At 43.0% G+C, this 17,334-nt stretch overlaps 1 protein-coding gene across 3 annotated transcripts in view; it reads right to left on the bottom strand.

Moving 5' to 3' along the window:
- Positions 1-17,334, bottom strand: part of ETS1 (v-ets avian erythroblastosis virus E26 oncogene homolog 1) — a 127,936-nt gene that overhangs the window by 19,639 nt on the left and 90,963 nt on the right. For 2 of the 3 annotated variants that reach the window (XM_011965435.1, XM_011965436.1), the window contains 5 exons: positions 11,999-12,118; positions 10,832-11,032; positions 7,594-7,671; positions 6,357-6,605; positions 1,737-1,997 (listed from right to left, as the gene is read on the bottom strand). In XM_011965435.1, the coding sequence (XP_011820825.1) occupies positions 1,737-1,997; positions 6,357-6,605; positions 7,594-7,671; positions 10,832-11,032; positions 11,999-12,118 (909 nt within the window). The remainder of the gene's footprint in view (positions 1-1,736; positions 1,998-6,356; positions 6,606-7,593; positions 7,672-10,831; positions 11,033-11,998; positions 12,119-17,334) is intronic. The other variant, XM_011965437.1, reaches the window with a different exon arrangement.

The raw sequence follows: 17,334 nt of genomic DNA, 5'->3' as shown, positions 1-17,334 counted from the left end.
AAGGAAGGAAGGAAGGAAGGAAGGAAGGAAGGAAGGAAGGAAGGAAGGAAGGAAGGGCGGGCAGAGGAGAGGGTGGGCAGGCAACTATCAATCTATCCAGACATAACTCAGACCTAGAGCATAGTTTCCCCTGCACCACAAAAACAGAAGCAAGCACTGGCAGTTAGAGATAAAGTCTACCTCACAAGGCCACAAAGTCATTTTAGAGCTACCTCTGCCTTTCCTTTCTCTTCCCAATTAAGCAGCACGTCTCCCTTCCTTTATCACTATATTCAACTGCAGTCTAGTTCTTTAACCCCTAACAAGTATAACTGCATGAGCTGGCACTCTTGTACATCCTGAGAGTGACTTAATATACTTTTCCTCACCCCAGATGTTTCTAATGGAAATGAATATACTTCCTAATAATCTCCTTCCAGAGATGGGAAAGGACTCCCTTGAAAAGTAGTAAGTTCCTACATGCTAGCCATGTTCAAGCAAGACCACCGGGGTATTGTAGAAAGAATAAAGTAAGGGCCTTTGAGTTCCATTCCTGGCCTTGACCTTGTTGCTACCCCAACATGTAGACATAATTCCTGAGCACTACTCATGCAATGAACTGCACTGGGAGCTATGTGGAATGCAACATAAGAGAGACACTCCTGATCTCTGAAGGGGGAGTAAGTTTTCAAGCATTTGAGTTGTTTTCAAAGGTCACTGGTTTTCTTCGTAAAAGACCTAAGGCTTCCCTGAATGCAAAAATGAGGATTCAGCATACTCTAAAGATGAGACAGACACCTCAATAGAAACACAGATCTTGCTGTTTGTCATCATCCACACAAAGGGTCCCTACATGAAAACGCATCCAGAGTGGAGAGAATTATAAGAGAATAAAGGCCTAGACCACATCTGAGTAATCAAAGCTACTTTAAAATAAGCTCTACTCATGGTACACTTTCTAATTTTTAGAAAACACTAGAGAGATCTGATGATTAACACATTAATACTCCTTGGCTATTTCTCAGCTATACTCTCCACATGTTTTTCTGGTAAAGCAGCATGATGTGCTACAACCCATTTGAAGAAAGAATTGTTTTGCTCTACTACCAGAGTCTCAGTCAAAGCTCAAGCTCTCAACCTACATCTTCCTTTCTTTATGGCCTTTCTTCACTCATCACTGTCATAACTACAGCTTCCGCTCCTGGAAGAATACTGATGATAAAGTCGAGTGGGAGAAGGGGTCTTCTCTATAGGCCGGGATGGATCTGGACAGGGCATAGTGTCACTGAGGACACTGCTCCCACTGGAGAATGGTGCTGCAGAAGAGTCCAGTGTGGAGGCCATTCAGTTGTGCCTTTGAGAGATGCTACTGCTGATTTTGTATTGAGAAAGACCTCCCAAGAGCAGACCAGGAAAAATCCCCTGATGCCAGGCCACTAGATAGAGTTTCCAGGAACGCCAAATCATCACAGTTCCCTTCCCCCAGACATGGAAAAACACCAAAATATAAGTTTCCTACCATTCTTGGAAATGATCCCTTTGAAGAGAATGATACTATTTGCTTCCAAAAATCAATGGCTATTCACAAGCAGAGTGGCTGGAGAGACTAAAGAATTCTTAGAGAGACTTCTCCCCGCTGCCCTGCAAAAGGGAGTCTGTCGTCGTCTCTGGTCAGAGGTGCACAGTGCCTTCCAGGAAGGATCCCACCCACAGAAACGTGCAGACAGAGTTGGCCTGAGCAGCGGGAGGGCGCCTACCTGTGTAGCCAGCTAGGGCAGCAGCAGGAATGACAGGCTTGTCCTTGTTGAGGTCAGCACGGTCCCGCACATAGTCCTTGAAGGTGCCCTTGGGCTTGTGGTTGGGCAGGGCGGCCGGATAGTCCTCTGAGTCGAAGCTGTCATAGGAGGGAACACGCTGCAGGCTGTTGAAAGATGACTGGCTGCTCCAGGACTGGGTGAGGCGATCACAACTATCGTAGCTCTCTATGCTTTCAAAAGAGTCCTGGCCCCCGAGTTTACCTGGAGGTAAAGGAGGAGGTAGGAAGAGGACAGGGGAGGAGGGAGTGGGAAAAAAAAAACTGTAAAAACCCTCTTATGGAGGACAGATTGCTAATCAGATCTGCAGGAGGGACAGAAGAAGGGAGAGGCGAGTGGGAACGGAAGCTTCAGGGGTCATGGGTTTACTCTGGGGAAAGGGGCTGCACCAGGCCACCATCTGAGGGTCCACGGCCACTCTGCTGCCTGGTTTGAGAACTCCAAGTACAGAGAGTCAGAGTCAAACGCTGCTCACATCTGTCAGAGTAATGCTTGGGTCCTCAAGAGTTCTAAAGCCAGAAATCTAGAAGCTGAGGATCACACATGTTATGATACGATTTCTGGCTGATGTTGTAGGCCCAGTGAATAAATGAAGAAATCGGAGCAATGTCAGGCTGAATTCCGCGCTCCAACTCAAGCCAATGAGATGATTTCAAAAGGCCCAGTTTGGAAAATATTTTGGTCGTAAGAAAAAAGAATCCCATTAGACTAAGAGCAGATTAGCCTTTTCTGACCTTGGAACTAAAGTGCTATTTTCTTAGCATTTTTCCCAAATACTATTTTAACATAAAATACATGAACTGACCCTATGCCTTTTCAAATAGAGTAAGATGGTATAAGATGCTTTTCCCAAGAGATTTTAAAATATCACACACACTATTACTCTTCTAAACAGAAAACCATATTCTTTATCCTCTCCAAGTAAAATTATGTATTGAAATTTAAACTTCATTGGAAAAGTATAGGCAATACTTAAATGGTTTATTAAAGAGTTAAGGTCCACAGCAGTGTCAGAAATCCTTTACTGTGTGAGTTGCTTAAGGCATTCTTAACTGACCACAAGATCATGCAAGTTCATTAATTTCCCAAACCAGGTTATAAACAGCTGCTATGATTGCACAATAGCTCCTGGAGAAATTTCCATTGGTAAAAATGCCACTAAAAAGGAGGCTAGCAAAAAAAAAAAAAAAAATGTTTTGGAGGAAAACAAACGCATCTAAGAGCTAAAAAGGCTCACAGGAATGGTTTTTATATGCAACTTTCAGATACTTTTCAAGTAACCTAAGTTAAATCATGGGAGACTAGATGGTCACCTCAATTCAGCACAGGCCAACAGGCAAAGGGATGTGACAAATATTTACATAGAAATATCCGTAAATCAACTCTTAATTGTTCAGGGGTGATTGATCTATAAATTTCAAATCCCAGAATAAGGCTGCCTCATACAATTTCATATTAGTGTGCTCCCAGTGTATTTTCCTCTCCATGACAGTGGAGATTGCTTAAAACAATAAAAATCAAACATGAACAGATGCCCAAACCTAAAGTAAGTATATAGGAAAAGATGTTGCTCCCAACATTGTTTAAAGATCCGGATAAAAGGCATTTGGTTGAGTGTGTACTTTCTGTAAAATCCACTGCTCTGGGTTTTCTCTACTTCCTGACCCCTCCAGAACTGCTTTAAACAGAAAGGTGGTGTCATCCGTTTCATCTCATTCCTTCCTCCACTCATCCATTCACAGGAGGGTTATCTCGGGAAAGTAAACTGAAGAGCTTCATGGAGTTATCAGCCTGGCCCACCCAGTCCACTATCAAAAGGGCACCTCTTCAGTCTTATTAAAAATGAATACATATTTCTTTATAATTCTTCCCCATTTACCCAGCAGAAAGTCATCTTTTTCACCTTTTTAGAAATAATCTAATTTTCTCTCAAGAAATTTACACTAAATGATTCAATGAAACAGCCTACAACCAGAATGTCAAAGCCTTGTTTTAGCAGAACAGGAAATTTTGTGGCATCTCATAAAAAGGTATTTGTTCATACCAGCTACTGATCTTCATGGCCATTTATTTTCTCTTTGAGACAAACATACCAAAAGCCTAAGAAGGAGAATTTATATTTTCATCAACACCCCACCAAGTTGATAGTATTTATGCTAAAGTCTCTCTGAAATGATTCCATCTCTATCAGTCAATTTTATACTTGGAGAAGAAGGAGATCACAATTTTCACAAGCAAGATAGTAGAGTTTCCAAGGACTCCCAATAAGCAAGGGGGCTAAACCAAGCCAGAACCAGTCTCTGGCAACCCCCCAAACATGAGGCAAATGCAATCCTGTTGAGAGTTGTGGTTTACAGCAGTAGGCAGCTTTCATTTTAGCTCGATTTCACAACCCTGGTGCTGGGAACCTTCATTTACGGGTATTTTCTCCAAAAATGGGTAGAATCCAACTGGATTAGACACTCAGTTATGCTGCGGTGCTCATGCAGGGAAACCTGTGTTCTCTAAACTGTCCACCAGCCAGACTTTCTGAGAAGGGCCTCGGCAAACTCCTTCCAAAGCTATCTGACTCCACCGAACAGACCTCAGAGCACTCAATACAGAAGATGGGACAGCACCCAGCCACCCACTGAGCAGACTCGTACAAAGACAGTCCTTAGGGCCCACATAAGTGGGGCATAGAAGCACTCTGTATGCTGTAATGCAGCCTGTGAATACTGTACTATGATTCGTATAAATAACAATCGGTTAACAGTAATGCTTTCGGTCTAGACCAATCACAGCATCTCAGATTCAACTGGCCCTTTGCATAGGCCCTGTTTGCAGCACTTCTAACACGCAGAAAACAGCCCTGCACAAAATGGTCTTCCCCTCAAGTTTTTGTGGCCTGAACTTGGAGGGAGGGAAGAAGAGTGGAGCCAGAAAGAAATACCTCATGTCTCTTTGTAAGGGTCACTTTTGGTCCATAGTCATTAGTTTGGGGTTGGAGGGGTGGCAGGGACCAAAACCAAGAACGAAGGAAAGGAGAGGGAAAAGAGACAATTACACAAATGCAAAGCCAGATGCAATTTCAAAACAATGTGACGGGAGATCTACCCAAAGTTACAACATGGCCGAGCCCAAACCCACAGGCTTGGCCTCACCGTGTAGATGTACAGAAAGTCCCACAAGGAAGAAAGTCGTTTTAATACTGTGACCCCCCTGATAAAAGAGAAATACATATACACACACTCATGTGTATGTATTTAAATAGACACGCACCCAAAAATAAAAAGAGTCAGAAAGGGGAAGGCCGACTGGTCCCACCCATCCCCTTCGGTCTGAAACACAAACACCCTGGGGCCTTAAGAAGGAAGATTAGGGGTTCTGATTTTGCAGGGACTTTCCCTCTGCAGGGCTTGCTGGTGATCCCTAGGCCTGCTGGGAGGAAGTGTGAGCCTGAATACTCGAAGAAGATGACACTGTGCAGGACCCACGATTCTTCAAAGTAAAGGTGCCACTGGGCTCTCCTCCAAGCGCCTCACAATAGGTACCACATATGGTCAGTCACTGAGCAGAAATCACTCACAGGCCAGCCCCAGCCTGCCATCCGACCCAAGCCCCACCTGTCAGCTTTCTCCCGTTCCTCTTCCCATTTATAATTCTTTCCCATTTACCCACCAGAAAAGTCATCTTTTTCACCTTTTTAGAAATCATCTAGCTCTTGCTAAATAGACAAACGCTTTCTTACAATAGACTGCATTTTTCTCAGAAACAAAACAATTTGGACACTTTACTAGGTAGGTTGTATCTCTGAGCGTTTATGTCCTGTTCCTAAAGATTGGGTGCATTTTACCTTTTTTGCTCTATGACAACCAGCTCTATTTTGAAACATTTTCTTCACTGACAGTGAACATTTTATCATTATTATAATAGTCATGTTAACAAAACTACCTTCTTTTGGAAACCCCTGGCCACCTCCTTCCCTGGTCCTCTAGCTAAATACACACTTTCACCACACTGCTGATGACTGGTTCCAAACAAACCGTTGGTTAACCATCTTGTGTCTTCCCAAACCAAAAAAGTCACAGGAGGCTAAAGATCCCAGGCTGGCCAGCAGAGGTCATTCCAGGTACCAAGCCAGTATCTACGGTCAGACCCAGGAGTCCTCTGGGAGGAGCACCAGGACACATGCTAAGCTCAAGGGTTTTCCAGGGTGGTCACTTGAACCATTTTTATTTGATTATGTCCTCCTCAAGGAAAATAGAGCATACCTTTCAAAGTGACCAAATTCAACCAGAGTTATTAACTGAGGGAAACATTTTGCCCAAGTAAGACATTTAATTTCTTAGATTGCCTGATTCTGATTTCACTGTGGACCCCATGGCCTTTGCCATGATAATGGACTTGGCTAAAACACCACGATGGAAAGTTCTTAGTATCTGGACACTCTAAGATGGGAAGGCTGAAACTGAGGAATCTACATGTCCAATAAATGAGAAAAAAAAAAATGGAACCTGAAAACACTCACAGAGTCAGGTAATTCTTGTAAACCCAAGAGCTTTTAGAGAAGAAGTGACCTACCACGACTGGCTCTCCCCATGCACATGTTGTCTGGGGTGACGACTTCTTGTTTGATAGCAAAGTAGTCGTTCTGCAAGGTGTCTGTCTGGAGAGGGTCCCGGAGAATGACTGAGGGGTAGTCGTTCTCATACTTGAGGGAGAGGAGCTCTTCCGAGCTGATGGGATGGAGCGTCTGATAGGACTCTGTGATGAAGCTGGGCTCTGAGAACTCGGATGGTGGAACACACTGGGCATGCTCGATACCATAGCCTGGAAACAAAGGGTTTGCAATTAAAGAGAGGAGAGATTTGTACTTAAAAAAAGCAGTTTTTCACCGCCTACAGAGGCCGTATGACGTGGAACAAGCTCCTTAGAGAATAAAGGGAAAATACTTTAAATCAGAAAGGCTTGGGTTTTTAACCTTGTCCACTACTAAATAGCTATGGCCCTTGACAAGATAATTGACTTCCTGACTTCACATTCTCATCTATAAAATGGGGGAGATTGCGATCTTTCCCGGAGCACTGCAATGAAGATGAAATGAGGATAGAGGTAAAATGCCCACAACATTCCCCACACAATAAGCTCTTGACACAGGGTAGTTAACATCATTGTGTTACTGGAATAAAAACTGTAATCACGTAAAAAGATAAAATTAAAAAATAAAACCTGTTTAATATTCCCTTTAAAAGCAGAGCCATCAGATAAGATGGTCCTATATCTCAGAGCTTACATTAGTGCAACAGGCCTACAGCTATTCTTTCCCTCAGGCTATCTCTTCAGTATGGTGGGGTATCTTACACGAAAAAGGAGAAGGCTGTATTTCCTCTAATAGAATTTGAAGCTGCATAGCACACTCTTAAAGAAGGATTTTAGAGGAAATGCTGTCATCTCCACTAGTAAAAAGGAAACAACAAAGGCCAAGATCAAATTCCTAACCCAACCCTCTTTTGGCCATCATAGTGAACAGTACCAAATCAGAACAAAAGTTTAGGGGGTCCAGTTGCAGTCTCTCTGCATGACTTTCAGGTTGAAGGTATCAGAGAGGGATCTTAGTGTGTAGGAACTTGGTAGGTTAATGAAACATGTATATAGGTTGAAACTTGGTGCTTTGTGGAAAATAATAAAAGAAAGTAACAAAGAAGAGTCTACAACTAAGAAGATATTATTTTTGATAGAATTACTATGAAGGAGCCTGAGATCGATGGAGATAGGCGTCTTTTCCTAGTTTCCTATAAAGGAGTAGAAATGAACTTACTAATGAAGTAATCCGAGGTATAGCGGGATTCTGGATAGGTTGGGTTGACTCCATTAACTTGATATGGTTTCACATCCTCTGTAATGAACAGATAGGGAATGAACAACGAGGTCAATATTCAAGTCATGCTTGGCCTAAAAGGATCTTGGATGCAAAGACACAATGATCTCAACCCCTTTTCTAAGAAATCTGCATACTCATTAACTGAGTTGGTATCTGAGTCTATCCTGACTGTGACCTTGTCTAAACATGAGATCAAAAAAATATGACTAAAGTTATTATTTCAGTAGCTGCAAAATGGGATTTAGTATCTTGGAAAGAGAATCCATGAGTAATCTCTAAGGGCTGAGAAGGCATTCAGCGTTCATTCTCAATGCATTCGTACTGCGTGTATGTCGACCACACTAGAGCCAAAGGCTTGAGTACATCACAGGTTAGCAGGATCAATCCCCAACCCCCAAACTGGTCAATTTCAAAACTTTTCAAAAATATATGGCAGTCTTTAGGCAGTAGATTTTATGTTCTCCATTTCCTCTAACAGATGTCTGGTTTTTGTTTTGTATTTTTCCCATTGCCCTCAGGTTTCAAGTTCAGGCCCAGACAAGAAGCAGGACACTGGTAAGGTGACTCCATTTGGTGAAATGTGACTGGGCTTGTGTAAAGGGAGAGAAGAGCAACCCAACCAAGCTCCTGCCCAGATGCCAACTCCCCTAGGAAAAGGAGAGGAAGGGAGACGAAGTGCACCTGCGGACAGAAAGCTCTGCACGACACTGCAGTGAGCCTGGGATCCTCTAATTACCCTGGAACAAATGCCATGGCCTCCAATTCTTGTATGGAGTAGTCTGATTATATTTCACCATAAGAATCTGACTTAAGAGAGTATGGGTTTGGGTTTTTCCTCAGGTATTTGATAGCTTGTTAGGAGCAAAGTCTGATGAGAAAACAAGTTTATGCCTGCACAGAAAAAACAGTTCCCAGTTGAGATAAAATGATTAAACTTTGCTTTAGCAGTTTATCAGATTGAAACATCCCCGTACCTTTGGCCTTCCACCCCACCCCAAACAGCTATGTTTTTTTGGTGCTGTGTTGCTTTAGTTTAATTACAGAACAAAAGCTGTAGTCTCAGCACAAACATCATGCTCATCTCGTCAAGTAACTGAACCTGAAGAGGGAGAATTCTTTCTGCCTCTCTCAACAGAATATTGGGTGGGATGATAAGGCTTTTGCTCTCAAACATACTAACTTATATCCTAATTCTCTTAAATTTTCTTACATTCTTCCTTTACCCTAAACGAGGCTAAACCAGTCTTAGGAGCCAAAAGGCCCCTGTGAGTCCACATTATTATACAAAAAGCACAGGATAGGATGTTAAATTTTAAGTTAAATAAAAATATATTGAGGCCAGGCATGGTGGCTCACACCTGTAATCCCAATGTTTTGGGAGGCCAAGGCGGGCAGATCACGAGGTCAAGAGATCAAGACCATCCTGGCCAACATGGTGAAGCCCCAACTCTACTAAAAATACAAAACGTAGCCGGGTGTGGTGGCACACACTTGTAGTCCCAGCTACTCGGGAGGGTGAGGCAGGAGAATCGCTTGAACCCGGGAGGCGCAGGTTGCAGTGAGCTGAGATCGCGTGACTGCACTCCAGCCTGGTGACAGAGCGAGACTCTGTCTCAAAAAATAAATAAATAAAATAAAATAAACATGTATTGAAAGTTGAAATAAAATGAAGTTTAAGGAGATGAGTGACACTGAAGACATTGCTAGCCTGAGCTTCATTTTACAGACAAGGACAATAACAGGACTTGTCCTTACTATCTCACACGGTGATTTTGATAATCCAAAGAGAAAATGTATTTGAAAGCACTTTGGAAACAAGGAGACACAATAGAGATATTAATTGTAACTACGATCAGAGACAGGCTTAGATAGCCCAAAACACCTGGCAGCTCCACTGTGATAAATGGAGGAAAACAGCCTCTTAGTAGAATATATTGGGTTACACAGTCTGATGGAATCTGCTATTGTGTTTAGAAGTCAACAGTCCAATCAGATCTGTTAGGAGCCTGCCATATCGTTTCCCTCTATAAACAGGCTGCTTATGTCAACACCTATGGGTGGGTGTCTGTGCACGGAGAACACACCAGTGCTTTGGGGAAGCCTGTGCAACTGCCTGCCACCCTCGGTAAAAGCAGCCACAGAGAGACTCACCTAGTTCTTTCCTGTGTTCCTTTATGTCTTATTTTTTAACAGAAGGTGAAGAGAAGGAACAAAGATAACACTTTTGAGCACAGAGAAATCTAGTTTGGGTCTCTCTTGAGCACTGTAGAGTGGAATATATTCTTAAACAAAGGAAGGTATTATGTGGGGTAAAAGTGCTAATCCTGAGTTTTGCTCCCCTCCCCCAGCGTCTGTGCCAAGAGTTAGAGCTGGTGACCACAGGGAAAGGGTGGGCCTGGGTTAGAGAGGGCAATGGGCTTCTAGGCTTACAGTCAGCTGGAGGGCACTGCTGACTGCTGGTAACTGCAATTTATTTTAAGAAAAAATCAGAAAAATAAGCGCAAAAACACCCAAGTTTGCCGCCTGCTGCTGTTTCTATACTCAGCCAGGACTGTGGTACATGAGTCACTTGGTCCAAAAAGGTTGGAAGAGGCTGTTAGGGGAGGCCATGTCATTACAAGGTTGCAACACAGCGTCCTGATATAACCCCAGTTCCTGCTCCAGATGTAAAAGGTATGATGCACTACTGCAATTCCAATCCAGTTAGTGGGCAGAGAAATCTGTCTTATTAATACGCTCTCAGAAGCTAAGCTTTCCTGGGATGTGATCAGGTAGTATGTGGCCATGCATCAAGGCAGTATGTATTAAGATTGCAGAAAAACACACACACACACACAAACTATTCTTGGGTTGGCTGTGGGCACTGCTTGTTCAAACAGGGCATGGGTTTGAGATAAGGACCTGGATTAGAATGTTGCAATCCAAGAAGCTTCAGAGGTACAATCTTGCAGAAGATTAATATCTGGACCCCCAATATGTAGAAGAAAAAGAAATTAACACTCATCTAAGAGTACCTGCTATATGCTGAGCAGTGTACCAGGCACGTCCCCACATACGTCCTACAATAGGACGCCCACAGAGAAAGGCATCGACGTCCCACCATTGGGTGAGTCCCCTACCTACTCTCACAGCAACCCCACATAACCTCCACCTCTCCCTGTTTCCACATATTTACCTTTCTGCAGGATCTCTAGATGTTCCCATAAGATGTCCCCAACGAAGTCTGGGGCCAGCTCGAGAAAGCAGTCTTTACCCAAGGCGCAGAGGGCTGCTCCGTTCATACAGAACTTCTGGAAGTCTACACCTTTCAGGCTGAATTCATTTACAGCCCACATCACCCAGTCCCGAACATGGGTTTCTGTCCACTGCCGGGGGTCTGAGGAAAGAGGTCAGATGAAGATCCAGCAGGTCAGGCTTTTCACTCCTATCCAAGCCTCAGAGAGGACACTGAAGGAGCTGAACTTAGCTGAGGATGCTCTCTTTATTCATCGAATGAGGCGGCACCGGCCCAGCCTGCACATCGAGTGCCTTCCATAACCCTCCCCTCCACATTCAACATCTCTGCCTTCTCTATTCACCAGCTCGGAGGTCACTACTGCCAGCCAAAAAGTACCACGTGAGTATTCTCCGCCCCTGCAGGCAAAGATTTCCATGAATCTCCTCTTTCACTGCCTTATTCCCATTGGGCTTTTTTAAAGCCCTGAACAAGAGAACAAATGGCTTCTTTAATAGCAATAATAACAAGAGATTGCTCATGCCTCTCCCTGCTCTTAACTTATAATATACTTGAGACTATTATTCTCAATTATTTTTTATCTTAGCCAATTATAGTGGTAATAATTGTAGCAATTAGTAGTAGTAAGTCATTCAAATGGCACTTGGTAATAACATTATTAGGTGCCTGTATTATACCAGATACTCTGCAAAGTCTGTACTTATGGTAAGCCATGCCTTGAGTAGCACTGGAATACTGATAACATGCAATCTTCATACATGACCTGAGGTTTAACCTGGCTCTACCAGCCAATGACGCTTAGGCGTTCAGATGACAGCAGGTGTACTGCCCAACGCCAGAGCTGCTCCGAGAGATCCACAAGTGATTTCAGTAAGCAGGCAAGTTTGAGGACCACTGTCCTCATACCAAGATGGCAGGGACAAGCCCAGGAGATGGGGCAGCCTCAGTATGTGCGTCATGATTGCCCTAACAGATGGCAGCCGTGGCCCATAGCTGCCGACTCCAATGTGTTTAGTGTAACGTCTGCCTCACACATTCCAGGTGAGAAAATGAGTCTTCCCAAAGGGTCTGACCCCAATCACTCTTTTTCCAACTACAAAATCATACCTTTGGGGATCCCCAGTCGTTGCTGTTCTTTAGTGAAACCACTGAAAGTAGCTTTTAATGCTTGAGACATCATTTCTTTGCTGCTCGGAGTTAATAGTGGGACATCTGCACATTCCATATCTGCAGGAAAAAAATTGCATATGAATAACAAAAATTACATAGGTAATGAACCACTCATAAAACATCACAAATGGGCTGTAAGAAGGCAAGCTGAGAAACAACTGTGCTAGCATCCTCACCAGAGCACCACAGCAGGACATTTTTTCTTTTTTTTTTTTGAGACGGAGTCTCGTTCTGTTGCCCAGACTGGAGTGCAGTGGCGTGACCTCAGCTCACTGCAACCTCTGCCTCCTGGGTTCAAGCCATTCTCCTGCCTCAGCATCCCGAGTAATTGGGACTACAGGCATGTGCCACCACGCCCGGCTAGTTTTTGTATGTTTAGTAGAGACGGGGTTTCACCATGTTGGCCAGTCTGGTCTCAAGCTCCTGACCTCAGGTGATCCACCTGTCTCAGCCTCCCAAAGTGCTGGAATTATAGGCATGAGCCTCTGTGCTGGCATGAGCAGGCCAAAATTTAAGGGGCTTTCCACATTGTGCTAGGCCTAAAGTGTCCTGCATCACTGACAAACAAATATGTTTACTCTTTCTGAACACCTCTACTAATTTATACACAGTCCCTGCTTGTCTTTCACATTTACCGAGAATATTAACGTTACCACATGCTTTAAGTTACCTATGAAAAGGAAATAACAATATTCATTCATTCATTCAACAAATGGTTATCTAGCACTTGCTTTGTGCAAGGAGTCAAAGAAACAACAATGAACAATACAGAAATAGTCTCCACAGGAGCTAGCTCTCTGATTCTTGCAGTAGATTCAGCCACTACAAATCTATCTACACAGTTAAGTGTTCAAATACAATGTCAATAAGGGCTTCCAAGAAGAAGTACATGATGCAACGTTAATGTGCAACAGGAATTCCTGGATGTCTGAGGGAAACAGGAAAGGCCTCCCTTAGAAGACAGACATTTGACCTGAGATGCGAAGGATGCCTGAGAATTTAGGGAGAAGAGAATACTCCATCCAGATCAGGGGTTCTCAAAGTGTAGTCCTCAGAGCAGTGATATCAGCATCAACTAAAAACAAGATCATTTTGTTTTAAGATCCCCTTACCTGTTCTGTAAAGAGTGGTTTAGGAGGGCAGTATGAATGGATGAGCAAGACATTTTAGAAAGTTACTACAGCAGTCCTGGTGAGAGACGATGGTGGCTTTGACTACAAAAGTGGCAAGGCAGACAACATAAGTGAGCCAATTTGAAGTGCATACAGGCTGAAAAATCTATAAAGCTTGGTTAGTGTCAGTAGTGAAGAAGAGTGAGGCATTACAGCCTGTAGATTTGCAAATGTATCATCATTTGCTATACCCACATGCACCTTAATCTCTGCTATGTCCATCCAGATCCTCCTGTATTTGCGGACCATGTTCACGGTGATGGTACATAAATATAGCTGAACTTAAACATCTTCTGAATTCACCTCAGGCACAATTTCCCACAAAAAGTGAATAAGCAAAGACATGAGCTGAGAATCCCCATTAGCTTTCCTGTCACCTTTTGACAGTGATACACTTTACCGAAGTGATTTCTAGAAACCTGAATCTTCAGTGTATCCCATGAAACTGACTTATAAAGTGACTAAGTTCCAGGTAAGGCTACTGCAGAAATTCTTCAACTGGCTGTTTCTAAACTTTGGTTGGTTAAAAAACATTCCCTGGACATAAAGAATGTGTTATGGGCTGAATGAAATTAAAACATAGGATAAATTTCCGAAAAAACGAGCAAACATATTGCCTCTGAATGTCGAACTAAGTGGAAATTACACTGCATAAAAGAAGGAAAGGAGGTACTTTCTCTCCTGGTTGCTTTTAGCGATGCTGTCAGGAAACTGCTAGAGTCCAAGCTGTGCCCTGGAAGAACAGAAGGGCTCCCCAGCTGCTCTTCCAGGCCTTGCCAATGATGAGGAATCTGAAGTTCCAGGGAGCGGTGAGTTTGGGTTGCCCTGGACATGCCCAAAAAAATCTAGTGGAAAAAATCAACATGTCTCCAGAAAGGTTGACAGAATGATGGAAAATCCCAGATTGTTAGGGGGAAGAAATTGGGGGAGGGGATAGAGTGTTGATTACATAACATCCAGCCCGTCACACAACAGAGTAATCATCAAATGAGTCACTAAGAAACTCATGGCTGCTCCCCATCCATCCCCACTCTACACCTCCAAGAACAGCTAAGCGGCAGGTCCAGAAATGTCTTCCCTTAGAGTAGAAATCAGTTTTACTTTACAGAAAAGGGCTCTCCAGTTCACCAGGGAGTATCGCTTCTGAGAGAAGAAACAACTGTGGCCGCCTCAGCTCCCAGCACACGGCTAAACACACGAGTCAATCAACAAATGTTGAGTGAATTAAATTTTTCCAAATTTGAAGCAACTTTCCTCCCTTCACCCCCATCCAACACGAATTCATGAACTTGAACTGTGTGGGTTTTGTTGTGCGTGTTTGTTCCCTCCATTAGATTTATGACTTGATGAAAAGGACCTTACTGATGGCGGAAATTGGCCAGGACAACACATGTGGAAAATACAGGTCAGGCCAAATGGACAAGCAGTGGTTCTGCTGCAACGGGAACTGACGGATGAGACTGACTAGGAGGCCCCCAGAATCTTCTCAACATGAAAGCTAGGACAGTGGGATGCCAGTGTGAAGTGACAGCCAAGGATGACAGCAGAAAGCCTGAAAAAGAAGTTCCTTGATTCTGGCTCCCATAACTCCACATGCCCTGACAGTGCGGTCTGGACAGGACTGCTGAGCTGACAATTCTCCACGTAGGTTTCTGCTTCCTGTCAGGGGGCAGGCATTTCTGGGTTCTCGCTTGTTCTCTCCCAGGAAAGCAGCTAGAATTACTTTTGCCTTTCCACCTCAGTGCCACCTCCACAAGCCCAGTCCACGTGCTGTTGGGGCCCCGTCAGAGGTGCCTGGCTCTGCCCCTCTGGCTGTGAGACTCAAGTGCTAGATCTCTGAAAAAAAGGGCTCACATTCCAGCTGAGGGAAACCATCCCCGTCCACTTAGGACACCTGCATTTGGACTTGATCAGCTCCAGAGAAGACACAGCATCAGCATTGTCCTTGGAGTCAAAGGATTTAGATATAAAAGTCAGAACTTTATCCTATAAAGTGTGGAACTGTAGTTTAAAAAAAAAAAAAAAGTCAAACTCCCCTCTATAAGTAAGTGAACAGTTGGCAAAGATTGCCTTTTTCAGTTGTGTGAGCATTGCACTTAAATGATGACTGATCATGTTCAAAAGTGTATATTAAATAGAAAATAAACCCATCATAGAAAATACTAATTCAAAAATTCCCTTTATGTTGTCTGCAGATTGTAGCAGTTCTGTTGATTATACTCATCAAAAACAATAATAACATCATTACACAGGTGGAAAATCTGACGTGACTTAGCCTAAGCAGATACCTCTTTACTCTTAAAATACTTTACTTCATTACCTATTATAATATTTTTACATTAGGTACAAAATATTTCTAATTTTAGACTCAGTGTCTGGAAGTTAATCAATACCTCCACAGACATTAACTAATTATATTTTATGGAAAAATACTGAAATCTCCTTTGTGCTAATAATTATAATATCTTAAATTCAAATAACATATTTGTTTCAAAACGCTGAGAATCTGTCCTGGAGAAACACTATGCCAACACAGTGGAGATTCTAAACACACTGGAAAATGAGGACATAAATATATTGCAATTATATTAGATTTCTTGCCCACTGATTATTCCTTGGGACCCCAAATCTCAGTTAGTATTTATAGGAGTTCCCCTAGACCTCTGAAAGGACAGTTGTGCAGAAGCTGGTGATTAAATAACCATTACAATATTGCACAGTATTTAGACAGAAGTGAGCAGGTAGCTTTCCCTGAATCTGCAGAAGAATAAGCTAGTGGCATTTTGAATGCGGGGAAACATCTGCTCATTTTTCATTGTGGCCTAACCCTGAACCACCTCATAGATGTTTCAAGTGAAATGTAAAACAAGGGTTTCCATTCACTTACATGTTACTCAAAGTTAAGAGCTGTTCAGTTTCCAAGAACCCTTCCAGGGTGTTTCATGTGTCTTTTCATACCATTCTTTTCAGTTATTTGAAACTGAATGGCTCTTACCAACAATGGTCCACAGAATCTAAACACTAGGTGGCTTTTGTTCCGCAAGAAGTTCAAGACATCTGGCCTTACTGACCTCACAAGTTTATTCTCTCACCATTCTCAATCAATGATCATGGGAAGACTGGAGCATCCGGGATCCTAGGGTTAGGAGATGAGGGATACAGCCAAGGACAAGAAATCCAAGGTGCATGTCCCAGTTTTGCATGACCATTGAACTGGGCCCAACCCCATCAGATTATGATACCAGTCATGTGTGCTGGGTATGGTCACACTCAATAGCAGCATGAAAGAAATACCAAGAGTAAGTAATATGCCTTATACCTGAGAAATGCTTTACAGTTTGCCAAGACTCTTTACAGACACTACTCCAAAATATCCTCTAAACATAAAACTGCTGAGGGGCCTGGAAAGGTATCACAAGGTCCCCATTTCACATATGAAGAAATCAAGGCCCTGAGAGATCAAGAGCTTGACCTAAAGTCACAAGGCCATGAGGGACTACCTAGAAGAGTGGCTAGAAGCCACTCTTCTAACTCTTAAAGTTCAGGGCCTTTCTCTCCATCCCACTGCAAACAGAAATGGATCAGATATCCAGGAAAACCAACATTTTCAGAGCTGAGAAAGAAACAAATGGGACTTTTCCTTTCTTACTTTAAAAGATTTTAGGAGTGATTAAAAACTTAAAACCATTCCAAGAAACCCAGGGTTTCATACAGCTACCCCTGTAAGAACATAATTAACAGCCATTTACAGAATCAACTATAATCTTTTCCTTTCCTGGCACTCAGTCAAGTGAGGCTTCCTTCCATATGCAGCAAATGGGTTAAGTGACAACCTGGCTTCCTTCTCTGTTTATGTGTAACCCTGACTCAACCTAATGGGCAACTTTGCATATAACAGAAGTTTAATTTGTTACATAGAGGCTTACTGAAATATATTTTTTAAAGTAAAAGTAAACCAAGAATAAACCTTCTGGTCCACATGGAGAGGATAAAAGAACAGTTCTCCAAATTGAAAGATAGGATTCTAAAGACAAAGAAAAAAGAGAGAAGGGGGCATGCACTGTTGACAACTTGTTGATCAAAATCCATGGGTTCAGATTT

This window comes from Mandrillus leucophaeus, unplaced genomic scaffold (genome assembly GCF_000951045.1).
Source record: "Mandrillus leucophaeus isolate KB7577 unplaced genomic scaffold, Mleu.le_1.0 Scaffold724, whole genome shotgun sequence".
Taxonomy (NCBI): Eukaryota; Metazoa; Chordata; class Mammalia; order Primates; family Cercopithecidae; genus Mandrillus; species Mandrillus leucophaeus.
This window is presented reverse-complemented; position numbering and strand designations above follow the sequence as displayed.